The sequence below is a fragment of the Chaetodon trifascialis genome, chromosome 11 (genome assembly GCF_039877785.1).
Source record: "Chaetodon trifascialis isolate fChaTrf1 chromosome 11, fChaTrf1.hap1, whole genome shotgun sequence".
Lineage (NCBI taxonomy): Eukaryota > Metazoa > Chordata > Actinopteri > Chaetodontiformes > Chaetodontidae > Chaetodon > Chaetodon trifascialis.
The window spans coordinates 15084388-15098026 of NC_092066.1; the positions used below are offsets into that span (position 1 = coordinate 15084388).

Below are 13639 nucleotides of genomic sequence, written 5' to 3' on the forward strand. Positions count from 1 at the left end.
GTTTGAGTGTGTATGAGTTGGCATGTCTGTCTGTGTTTTTAGTGTATCAGTGAGCCTGCAGGCATGCGTGAGTGTTGTGTGTGTGTGTGACTGGCATCTGTGTGCGTGTTTGGGCCTCTGATTGATGTCATGTATCTCTGTGTAACAAATGTCTTGCCTGCTCCTGCTGTGTTTGATTTGGGACTGATGGGAACCTGTCTCCCTGACTCGTTAATCAAACTTGGTGTAATCCAAAGGAGACCGTGGAGCCGAGTGGGAGGCCAGTCTGAGATATGAATTTAAAGTATTTGGGGTTTAACAAACGTATGAAAACCATATTCTTTATCTCAACGAGTCAGCCCAGTTTTTAAACACCCCTCCTTGTCTCATTGTCTCGTTCCAGATCTTCCATATGACCTATGACCTGGCCAGTGCGGTGATGCGGATCTTTAACCTGATTGGTATGATGCTGCTGCTGTGTCACTGGGACGGCTGCCTACAGTTCCTGGTTCCCATGCTGCAGGACTTCCCCTCAGACTGCTGGGTGTCCCTCAACAAGATGGAGGTAAGTGTCAGGGAATCATGTCGGCGCATACCAAATTGCACATCTCATCCCCGGAACTGGATTTACATCTTTCTCTCTGAGCTGATTGGGACAGAGCTATCAGTGGTCACAGAACATTGATTGACGTTTCTGACCATCATCAGAAAATTTTGGCTGAATGTCAATCATTATTTTGTGACCATGATAAACTAAAAAAGGAAGGGTGTGTCATCAGTAGAGTACAGACTTAAATCTGTATGTGAACCTTTGCATTGGAAAGAAATTTATTTTGTTTAAAAAAACAGAAAATTGGTTTATTTTCCTGCCAACTCATTGTTGTTTTAAAAAATTAAATTGGTGGTAGTTTTGTCTCTTGTAGTATTGGAGGTCATTGTACAAAGATGGCAGTTTGTTAAAGGATGAGTGTTTCCTTTACAAGGGTAAGCAGTAATAAATATAGGTCCCCGTCACTGAAACAAGACGAAGAGTCTACAGACACACTCAAGTCAACAGCTCTGTGAGGCTTTAGGCATATAGATGCTTTGAGCTAAATGCTAACGTCAGCGTGCTAGTCAAGGCTGAGGCTGCCTGGAATGTCATTACCTTTGCATAAATATATAAATAAATATTTCACCAGATATTTCCATTTCTAGAGCCATGCGACCAGCGTGGCTAAAAATGAAGGGTGCTCCAGGTTAGTGCTGATAGTTACATATACTATAATTTGGATCAATACGGTCCGCTTTGAAAACAGTGCCCTGCACTACTCAGGGAACCATTATTATCCTAAGTGATGTCTGTCGCAATTATGCTATTACTGATTCAGGAGGAAAAGTCTGTTTTACTTTCCAACAAATCAAGAAAATTACTCATATCACTGCTCTCTGCAGCAGCATTCAGCCGCTGTGCCAGACAGAAAACAACCGTAGGATACCAATGAAGAAGCTGTGAAAGAGAAAGATTTAAGCAAACCTCTAGATCCCCCCGTGCCTCCTCTTCAGCATGGTGGGGTGATGGGAAAGATAAAAGGGGAAAACAGAGGGAAGGTGGGGGAATATAGCCGAGCAGCTGGGCTCTTTGTTGCCATGTCTCTCTCAGAGATAAAAGCTGGTTGTTTACACGTCTGTCTGTCAGCCCAGCCTTTTACTGAGTGAGGGGACACCACACTAACCCAGACATGAGGCACAGGTCCAAATGGGGTTTTAAACAGATTGGGTCCCGCTCTCCGGTGTTGTCGGGGCCTTTCTTGACTACTTGTGAATTTCAGCTTTGAAGTATTTCTTGGATGACAGCTCTGACCCTTGTTTTTATTGGTGTACAAAAGTAACTCTCATTAAAACAAGTTAATGTGATGCTGAGAATAAATGTCCTCTCCTTCATGTTGGTGAAACGAAGGAATTCCTCTTTAGTATGTCAGACACAGACATACTGCAGTTCTGCTGGCACTGCTGGACAATATTGACAAAACCACATTTTACAATATTGACTCAGGCTCTCAGTATTTATAATTTGGGGGATATTTTGGGTCTGATGAATGATGCTTTCATGTGCTATTTAATCAAAATTAGCTGATGATGTGATCTCAGAAAAAATAACTTCTAATATGCACTATGGAGGCATTAGCTATTTATATCACTCATCTGAAATAATCATTAAAGTTCAGGGAGTAGATTCACATTCCTGCAGTATAACCTCTAAGATAATGAATAAGAAAACATTTGAGTATCATGTATGTCAGTGTTTCTGTGAGCAGAATGCAGAGAATGAGAGACTTTAGCCAGAGCAGGTGTGTCCACTGGTCCTGAGGCTGAGTCTCCACCGTGTTCACACCAAGTCTTTGATGTTCTAAACTATTGAAACTGCATCAGGCATTTCCTTCTACTGCATCATTCAACTGTTTGCCCTCCACTGAAAGACACACACGCACACACACACGCACATGCACACACACACACACGCACACGCACACGCACACACATCTGAATGTAACAAGCAAAGCAAATAATGGCCCCTTGTATCCAAGTAGTTTCTTGCAGCCAATGATCAATTTAAGCGAAACAGAAACAAAATGATCAGGCTGAGAGATATGTTGATGTAATCAGAGCTCAGAAACTCTTAGTCAGAAAATGAATCAGTAATTATTTTGATATTCAATTAATCATTTAAGTCATTTTTCAAAGATTCACTAGTTTGTCCTTTTCTCTCGAGATGATTTGCTGTTTTTCTCTGTTTTACAACATTGTAAACTGAATATCTTTGTTCGGAGCAACAAGTAATTTGACAACACCATCTTGGGCTCTAAATAAATGAAGTTAATCAAGAATACATTTGCAGATTAACTGATAATGAAAATAATGGTATTTTGCTTTATACATGTAATATCAACAAACTGAAAAGCAGTGACTCTCAATCTATTAATATGGGATTTCATGTATTTCACGTATGCTTAATGTAAAAATGACCCTGCTGACTTTATAATAAAGCACAAACTTTATAGCACATCAACCGTAACTTCAGGACAACTTGAGTATTTTTGCTTTTCTAAACTTACATGACCTGGCACACAGACAGCCATGTGCTGTGTACGGTGCAGAGTCTGAAGTGCAGGATGATGAAGTTTGGGGCTGACAGGCCACTGACTCCTCCACTGCTCTCTCTGTATAATCAAAGACAGTCAGTCTCCAGAGAGCCGCCACTCTTAAACTTAAGGGCCAGTCTGCCATCGTACGGGCTGCCTACAGCCACCTGAGACTGCCCCCCTATTGAGTGGCTGACAACTTGTAACATTAGCCATTGTGCTGCAGCCAGGCCATCCATCAAGCCTCGCACCCTATAGTGGCTCTGGTGGTGAGGGGCCCACAGGCAGGACCCATGGAGGGCGTCGAGAACACTCTGTAACTCTGGATGACATCCACCAAGCAGTAATTGGATTCTCTTGAACTTGTAATACCTCAGGGAACATAGATTGTTTCTGCAGTATACCTCAACTTTCATCCATTAATTTCATTTAGTTTATATGTTACTATACGCAGCTCTCTGAGCCACATAGTTAATTTCCATGGTAGACTGCAGTTTGGTGGCTGCACCTCCCTGTGTCAGTGGAGCACAGAGGCGACTGGGTAATAATAGTGACAGCAACGCTAACTGACAGACACAGGGTGTATAGTTTCAGTGCTGTAATTACAACTGTGTGTGTACCCATCCCTTACAGTATCCACATGACAGAGGCATCTCTTTTCAATGATGCCCTACTGACATCAGCAGGAGTGGGCTTTACAGTACAGTGGTCTGCTCTTCTGGAGGAGATAAGCTGGTGTTAAATCTCTTTGTTTACTCGCCACACTTAGTCTGACCAAACAGTGTCACAGGTCTGCTGCTGGACGTTGCAATTTAATTTAGAATACTCCCAAAGCCGGTAAGAGCATATAAACATGAAAAGTGAAAGCAGCTGCCTAACTTGTGTAAATGGACGAGAAATTAGGTGGTGTTTGCTTCCTGAGCCAGGAGAGGAAAGGATGTGATTATCACAGTCCCAGAGGAACTCAGGTGTTATTGTTCTGAAGGAGCCTGATGTGCTGAGGACGAGCTGTTCTGCAATATCCTACTCAAGCAGGAAGTGCTGCACTTAAATATTACTTTAGCTTACTTGTGTTTAAAGCTTCACAAGCAGAAGTGCAAAATGTTGCTACTGAGTCACACTTACTTCGTTACATACGGTCAGTCTGAAAGAGCCAACATGGCGTCCTTATTGAAGACAAGTCAAAATCGACACATCTCTTCTTTAGTTATACTCCAGGTAGAAGAGATGGAAATTAGATCAGTTTGTGGTCTTTACTTATTACTTCTCAGCTTGTGAAAACTGTCGTGCTTTCTGTAGCTCTTTAAAAGCTTTGTCAAGTTTAAGAAAAATAACCCCTGATAATGTCATTGGACTTATCGCAGCTTGGGCTTGGAGACAAGCCAAACTGAGGTGACTGAGTTTGAAATAGCTTGAATGCATTCATAGTGCATTTAAGCTATTCAGTTGCATTGTGGGAAATGTAGGATTCTGTGTTGTTGGAGCTTGACCTGTATTGGAGTCCTTTGCTGTGACTGATTTTGACCATCTTTTTATAAAACCTGTCTTTCATGATTCATCCCATTTTGTGGAAGAGCAGTACAAAATTTCTGGATTACCCCCGTAGAAGCAGGATTATTAATTCATACAGAAAAATGTCTAAAAACATCAAAAGTTTCACGGGCTAGCTGTTTCCCTCTGTTTCCAGTCATCCTAAGCCAAGCAACGCCTAATCCAGCTCCGTAGCTGTCGCACAGACATGTGCTACCAGTTTTCTCATGTTGGCAAGACAGCTAATATTTCCCAAAATGCTGCAGTATGACCAGCATGAATTTGAGTTTAAATGAATTAACCCAAACCATCTCCACAAGTCCAGGCAGTCATCACATGGTGTTCATGTTGACGAACAGATCGAGTACCACTTTTCTTGTGGCCTTAAAATGAACTGCCAGGGGCCAGAGGATGTCTTGCCTTTCACATTCAGAAACAACATATTTCACTGCCCACCCTACAGCTTATAAAGAGACCACACACACTCAGTGAGGCAGACGAGCAGAAAGAGAGGAAGCAGGAGACAGCGCTGACTCTGCAAAGACATCATAAACTAAAGCGGTGGGTGTGTGACAATGCCAGGCCAGAGGCTTTGTTACATGTGTGTCAATTATCTTCTGATATTTGTCAGACGCACATAGTAATTGTTCATTCAGTGTGATATAACTTTGTTTTCCATGATGTGCTGCACCCTGTCCCGGTCATTTCTTCTATCCCTGCACCTATCAGAGCCTCAGTCCTTCACCCTTTGGTGCAGGGAGGTGTGAACTGATGAGACTGGTAACAGGGCAAAAGTTCACTGTTTGTGAAGGGCTTTGGGTGCACTATTTAAGCCACACTAGTGGCGTAGGGATATTAGAGTCGGTCGGTCGGTCCACCTCTTTGATCCAGGCTCAAATAGCTCAACAGCTATTGGATGAGTTGCCATGAATTGTTGTACAGATATAGATGAATCCTAATGATCGGTGTGATCCTCTGACTTTTCTTTTAGCACCATTATGCAGTTGACATTTGTGATTCAGAGCAAAATGTTTCGACAACTAATAGATGTATTGCCTTGTAACTGGGATTACCTTTTGCATCTTATTTTACTTTGCTATGAGCATTACATCCTCATTACAGCCTCTTTTCATGAAATTAGCTCCTGATATATGTGTGAGATATATGAGACCTGCTGCGCTGCAAGGTCACAACTGCATACACAAAAAAGCAGTTTAGGACACTGAAGATAAATTTAAAGCCCTTTGCGTTATCAGCCAACTTCAAACAAACTATCTGCAGCTAATGGAGACGGTGATTACCAACAAAGCAACGGATAGTTCCCAAACAGAAATCTCAGGGGAGGCTTGACTTAAGAGGCTATGGAGTCTCTCTCTCCCTCTCTCCTGCCTGTGCTATTTCAGAATCAAAGTGCTCATCGTTCATCTATTATTCAATCTGTTTCACTCCACTGTTTCTCCTTCTGTTTTCACATACACCATTTAGCCTCAGCCCACTTGGTGGAGCTGTATTTATTTTTGGAGTCTTCATTTTCCTCTGCTCATGACGGAGAAGTCCTTCCATCACCGCGTGGCCCTTTAATGTCGAGAACAGACGCTGTGCAGAAAACACGTGCTGTTGCATTGAACATATATTTTGTTCATTTACTCTATATTTCACTTCTTTCCTGTTGTAATCAGTGATTCATGTAATCATTGACAAATCTTTTGAATTTTTATTGATTTACTCAATATGTATTTAAAAATGTATATTCCAGAGCTCAAGGTGATTCATCAAACTACATTTAAAAACCCTCAAAATAACTAATTTACAATGAAATAATGGAGAGAAAGGCAGCAAATATTCACGTTTAAAAAGCCGAAACAAGACAATCCTCTGCATTTTTGCTTGATAAATGACTTAAACAATCAATTATCAAAACAGTTGCCAGAGAGTTTTCTAATCCATTCATCATTAGCTATACACTGCATTATATGAACACACAGTCCTTTTAAAACAATCACTGTTGCTAATAGTTGAAAAAGTCGCTGCTTTCCAGTGACTTTGAATTTTTCTGCTAAACTGAAGGACTGTGTGTTCCTGAGAACATCCTCACACTTCTTGATCTAAATAAACCCTTTAAAAAACGGGTTGAACTGTCTGAAAAGTGCATTGCCACAAGGCTGAGGACAGCGTTGCTTCTCCGAGTTCATGAAAAGTTCACCTTCTGGAGATACATGGATTTAACAGGCCGGTGACAGGGTGAATGTAGTTATTTGAAAGACACCTGGGAAGGCAGAGCGTGTTTTATAATCTGATGACAAAGGCACTAATAGACTGCTAATGCACTGCTACGTTTAAAGCGAGGATATTGTTGACTGCCTGAGTGCAGATGGTAACCTCTATGTAGCGCAGCGCAGCACAAATTTAGAGAAGGATGTGTGTGTGGTTGTGTGTGTGTGTGTGTGTGTGTGTGTGTGTGTGTGTGTGTGTGCGTGCCAGAGGCCATGACAGAAAATGTTTTGAGTTTTTTTGTGCTCTTGAAATCAGGCTCAAACAGGTTTTCGGGGTCCTGTTTTTAACTTCATTTTTTTTGGACAGAAGCTTTAATGACACAGTGTAATTACACAGGACAGTAGTTTCTATGGTGGAATAATTTGAATCCCATGAAAAAAAAAAAAAAAACTGTGTTTCAATCCCAGCTTTTGGCTTTACCTTAAATTAATTGTCATCAGCAGCCTCTTCAGGCCAAGGTCACCACAGTCACCACTCAGTGCTAATGAAAGAAAATAACAGGGAAACAAAGGCAGCCCGGTGGACAAAAGAGTCACATCGATTGAGCTTGTTAGGATTGCTCAGTCAGCCCCTTCTTCTGTGATGAAGCGAGTTTGGCATAAAGCTACAGTGTAATGACACCGAACCGCTCTTCACATTAAGGAAACTGTACTGATTGTTGTTCAGATGTTCTCAAAGTGATCCAACAACAGCACTAACTCCCGCTGATGTCGCTGTAAGTTACGGCCTGAAGTTTGTCCCGTCACCAATCTCAACACAAGCAGCCTGGTGACCGCTGCCTGGCTGCCACCGCCTGCAGTGGATTCCTATTCACACAGCTCTGAAAGGGCATATTTAATGACCTCTCATTATGATTCCTCTGCGAGGGAATAATTTCCGAACCGTCTCTACTTTACTGATTAGGCCTCGAAGGATTCCCCTGATGTCGCTTCCTCTTCTTCCCTCTTTGTTTCTAATGCGACTCTGTCCCTGGAGTTCTCATTTGTGTAAGTGTTATTCTATGACCTCGCTGTCCCTGAAGCTTTTCTCATAGTTCCCTGCTCTCTCCCTCAAAACCTGCTTTTTTATCTAACATTGGTGTCTTTACTGATTTGTTTGTGTCCCTTTTTTCTCTCTTCACAGAATGACACGTGGTCAGAGCTGTACTCCTTTGCCGTATTCAAGGCAATGAGCCACATGCTGTGTATCGGTTATGGTCGACAGGCCCCGGAGAGTCTATCTGATATCTGGCTCACCATGCTCAGTATGATTGTAGGAGCTACTTGCTATGCTGTTTTTATTGGCCATGCAACAGCTCTTATCCAGTCCCTGGACTCCTCTAGACGGCAGTATCAGGAAAAGGTGAGGAGCTTCATTAAATCAACTCTGTCCCATGTTCTCCACACTTTCCTGTTTCCTATTAACTGCTTAACATCCAGGTTTTCCCCTGAAAGGAAAGGTTGGACATTTTGGGAAATATGCTTTCTTGCTGAGAGTTAGATGAGAAAATCAGTACCACTCACACGTCTGTATAGTATGTTGAAGCTACGACCACCATTCACTTAGCTTAGCACAAGCTTAGCACAGGAGGAAACAGCTAGCCTGTTCCTATCCAATGGTAATAAAATCTGCCGATCAGCAAATCTAAAACTCTTTCATTAACACTTCATATGTTGAAACTTCCTGGAGTTCATGCTTAACGTAGCATAAAGATACGGGAGCAGAAACAATCTAACTGTTGGCAGAATGGGAAAGCAAATAAGTATATTTCCAAAAATGTTAAACTTTACCTTAAAGTAACTTTAAGATTGTTGAAATCATCTTACTCCACTCTGCCTGACACTATCACAGATATGTAAGATCAGCTGGTTCCAGCTATTGGATGAAGGTGTGAAAAATTCAAACCCAGAACTTGTTTTTTTTTACTGCACTATTCCAGCAAATGTTAATATTCTAGATGTTTTGTGCATTGTGCACAAATTCAGGCTCAAATGCATTTGGTATCTTTGGAAACTTTGGGATCTGTGGCAGGCGTTTACTCTGAAACTGGACTGACAGTGACAGGCATGACTTGCAATTGTTACCAAAGACGTATAGTTTTAGATTTACATAGGTCTTGAGAGGAGAAAGGCTCACGCATTATACATTATAACAGATTAATGATGTTGGTGCACAGATGTGTTTTATAGTTGAAAACTATATGTAGTTGTAGTTAGTTAAATGTGGGCAAAGACGATCTCTGGTGTCAGAGAGGTACTCACTCAAATACCTGTTGTGTAGATATCAGAATCTGTATCGGGGAAGAAAAAGCTGGATCAGTTTCAACTCTGTGTGACTGCAGTGTGAGTTTTGTACTGATTAACCCCCTGGTCAGCGGTCAAGTTAAAAAATCTCCTAGTTGATGAAAGCAGTGGTACAGCCCATTAAAACATGCATCTTTTCTCTTTCTCGTTGTTAGTCATTGGCTGCAGCTGATTGGTTTGATTTGCTGATTAAAATTGAAATTCATCATACTGTTGCCTGATCTGTATTCATGACGCAGGAATTGAATACAGAGGAGGAATTTTGAAGAACTAGGTGTATTGTGATGCAGCAGCATGAGGTCACACCAAAACACTTTCCTTTGGGATATGACCTTTATCACACATTATCAGGTCCTGTTCAGCCCTGCATATATTTTGTATTTGGATAGTATTTTTCTTTGACTATCAGCCATCTTTTGACACGAGGCTGGGGATCAGAGCATCAGTGCTGAGCGGTGCTGCAGCAGTGGCCTGTAGTGGTAACGGCGCAGCCTCTCTGTTTCCAAGCAGAGTCTCGCTGGCTGGGGAGCAGGGGGAGTGTTGCTGGCTTTCAGCAGCCAATCAGAGGCTGCGGGTGTGTTCGGCCAGGTAGAGCCACATCGCCAGGGGCTGGGCGTATGTGTGTGTGTGTGCGTGCATGTGTGGGGTGGGGGTGCAGGGGTGCTGATGTGGATGAGAGACACAGAGTGTGTGTGTGTGTGATATGATGTCCCCCAGGGCAGCAGTAGAATTGATGAGGCAGCAGACCTGTGTGTCCTGCCAATGTCATCCTGAAGGTGACGTAAGCAGCCATGGCTGCCTCTCTCTCTCTCCGATCACTCACTCACCGGCTCTCACTCTACCTGCACTCTGTATCATCTGTTATGCGTCTTTAACTATCGCTCTTTGCATGATCTCATCCCCTCTTTTCTCCTTTTCTTCCCCTCCACCTCTTGAATATCTCCACCTGATTTTCTGCTCTGCCTCCCATCTCCCTCTTTGTCTTCATCCCTCTCTCTTTCTCCTCTCCTCTCGATCTGATTTTCTCTCTCTCTCTTCCTCTCTTCCCCTCTCTGTATCCTCTCTGGTGGTGGTGTCCTTGAGAGGTGCAGTGCTACTGCTAACTGTCTGCTACAGGGAGCAAAGAGAGGGGGAGGGGAGACCTGTGGGAGACGGGAGGGCCTTGTTGTCGACACAAGTCCTGGTGCACTGCAAGATATTTGAACACTGTCTATTTCACCTCGTTTAGAGTGTTTTTGTCATCTTTTTGTCTGGCCAGCATTGTGTGAGCTCCCCGTAGGGTTTTTTCCGCTGTGTGGTTGGACACTTGGGTATAAATCATGTCCAATAGATGGTTTAGAAGACAACGATTCAGCAACTGTGTGTCCTGGATGATGGGAGTTAAAAGGCTAGAGAGACACCCATGGTCTTTTATCTGTGAGGAGTGGTTCCTTCCACAAGGGGGGTCAACAAAATGAGCAACTTGAGACCATTACTCGCCCCTCTTTTCTGGCGCTGAGAGTTTTCACCTCAGTTTTAAATATCCAGTTAAATTTGCACTAAAGCTGTCTGAACACTGACAGAAAAAGAATATATTTAAGAGCTGTGATGAGCTGTATAAGTGTGTGTATAATCCTCAAACAGCCTGTTTTTCCACTCAGTTTCAAGATAAATTGTGGAGTAAGAAACATGCTTGCGTACACATTAGAAACCAGTTCATAATGCGGTGTGCCCTGTGTCACATTTTCTAATAGTTCCTCACCCTATCCCAGAATATGTATTTTTTTCTGCTGAGGGCAGGAAAGTGCATTTCTCCAGAACCCTTTTTCTGACCAGTTGTCAGATTTCCTTTTTTTCTGCTGCAAAGTTTTTTTTTCTGAAGCTCTATGAGGATTAGTATTTGAGCTAAAGATGTGTTTATTAAAAAAAATAAAAAATAAAAAAATAAAACGCGTAGAGCAGAAAAGTGCCAGCCATGCCAGTGAGGCTGATGCTGATGCTGCTGAGTGAATTCGCCACGCCTCCAGATATGACTGTGAGTGACATTTTTATCATTTGGAGAGTGTTAGCAAAACACGTCTGCTGGCAGTCTGTTACAGCCCCAGTGAGGCTCGAGCTAGCATTGTGTGGAGGTTTCCATTTCAGCCCAGCAGTAATGTCAGACTCACAATCCTTGCTGGTTAAATTTAGGGAGAATTCGGCTTGGTGGCTTTGGTGCAGAGACCTTTGAGTTATATATGCGTAGTAACATTGCACACTGACACATAGCAGCGGGGCAGATAGACCCACGGTGCATGGGAAGAAGCAGTCTCACTAATGCCACCTTTAATACACCTTGGAAAACAATGCACATGATTCATTCAGGCATGTTTTCTGGTTATCACAATGCAGAATTTGTGTTTGTTGATACCTGGACCTTCAAACCTTCGTGTCTGGCCAATAGAAACACTTCTTTTTTTGGTGCACCATGTTCTATGTTTTTGACTTTGCGATTATCCTGTTTTATGTAATACGGGGCGACGTCACTAAAATGCTGCATTAAAGGCCCTTCACACCCATGGGCCACCCACACAGGCCTTTTTGCTTATTTTGCCTGATTGAACCTTCTCTCATACTGCATTGCTGGCAGAATAAGAAGAACAGGAAAACCTCCCGTTATTCTGACCTGAGTTTCCCTTCACTGCTGAAGTGTCGTATGTGTATTTGTATGTATTTGCAGTGATTTCTCAATAAGTGAAACCAGGTGCAAACAAACTGTGTGTAGCTCCTATAATGAGCTGAATCCATTGTAATAGCGTTAATACTGGATTTTGTTTGATGCACCCAGGGATGGTGGTTTTACAGACATTTTGTTAGCAGTCTGGAACAATATGATGTGAGTGCACCATGAGGACTGTGTCGGCATGTAGCACTGTGCCTGACTGACATCTGTCTGACCCTCATATTAGCTTTGCTGCACCTGTTTGGGCTGGAGACGATGCACCTTTAGAATTCCAATCAGTTCATGAAGTTTGGTCTAATAAGCCAGACTAAGTGAAACACCTGCGTAGCTTTGCAGGGCCTTTAACAGTCACTTGCATCCTGCAGTCACACCAGATTTTGCTTTTCATTCAATCTGATTGACCCTGACACACAAAATTGTTCAGGAAGAATTACAAAATAATGCAAGCAGCAGAGAGGGAAGGACGCTGCTTGTCTGCAGTGAGTGCAAGGACAGTGACAGAGGTTAATGACTGTAAAATGCTGTTTTATTCATTATTTATTTGATTTTGAGAACCCTATGCACAACATTACCACCAGTAATTACCACCACATGAGGACCCTGTGCTTTTCCTCCTATATATATGCATACATTTGAGTTTCAGCTATAGCTGTAAAATCAGCATTTTATATATAGGCCTATTGTACTATTTTATTTACAAAATCGTTCCTTTCAGAAAAGCTTTCACAGCATTCAAATCACTGCAGAATTTTCCTCTATTGAGTCATTGTTTAGTTACAGCCCATTTTGAGAAAAATAGATGACTTGGTGTTTTAATTTTGGTAGTTGGGCTTCCCTTTAGAGCACACATTGTGCCTTTAAGACATGCAGCAGACAGTAGACTAGTCATACAACTCTACACAAATACACCTTTTGCATCATTAATCAGCTCTTAATGGCCTCACAGGGGGGTTGAGAGACTAATCTCAGTCAGCAAGACAGAGAGCAGACAGCAGTCTGAGCTGTCTGCTGTGCACAGGACAGGATACAAGTTTGTTTTCTACTTTCTCCCCCTCCTCCTCCTCCTCCTCCTCTCCTTCTCCGTGCTGCTGTCGTGATCAGCAGCAGTGATCTGTCTTCTCGTAACCAGACTGCTTGTCACTGATCGCTCCCATTATCCAGAACCAGGCTGACTTTGCAAAGATAGTGGCCAGAGAGATTCCTGCGCCAATGTCTACAACAAAAACAGCGTCCCTTCAGTCGTGCCAAATGATATTCACTCCAGTAGAGAGTGTGTCTGATGAACAAACCCTTATCAGCCTCCTTTGGTCGTCACTCCCTTTGACTGAATTATAGGATTTTCAGTGTGTCCTTAGAAGCCTCATTTCATTTAATGAGACTTTGTACTGTGTGAGACCCCACAGTGTGTTGTTCCTCCCTGTGTACACATCTCCAAATTGAAGAAAGACAAGCTGACTTACCACTATCTGATTTTCTTCTCTTTGGTGAATGTGCTTCATAATATAATGAGGCGATTTTGCAGGGAATTAAGTGAATGAATTATACATCCACGTGGCCGTTTGGGATGAACCTGAATTAGAATTTCCAATGGAGAGGAGTTGTGGGATGAATGAGCAGGAGAAAAGAAGAAAAGAGAAAGGAGGGTAGAGACAAAGGAAAGGGGGTAAAAAAAGGAAATGGAAGGAGAGGGAAAGGAAAAGAAAAATTGAGAATGGGAAAGAAATGTAAAGGAGGGGAAATGAGAGGAAACA

The 13639-nt window shown here is 42.5% G+C and overlaps 1 protein-coding gene across 1 annotated transcript in view; it reads left to right on the forward strand.

Moving 5' to 3' along the window:
* LOC139339100 (potassium/sodium hyperpolarization-activated cyclic nucleotide-gated channel 2-like) overlaps positions 1-13639 on the forward strand; it is a 31671-nt gene that overhangs the window by 5668 nt on the left and 12364 nt on the right. Inside the window, exons 3-4 of the mRNA XM_070974556.1 lie at positions 383-544; positions 8028-8246. Coding sequence (XP_070830657.1) covers positions 383-544; positions 8028-8246 — 381 coding nt within the window. The remainder of the gene's footprint in view (positions 1-382; positions 545-8027; positions 8247-13639) is intronic.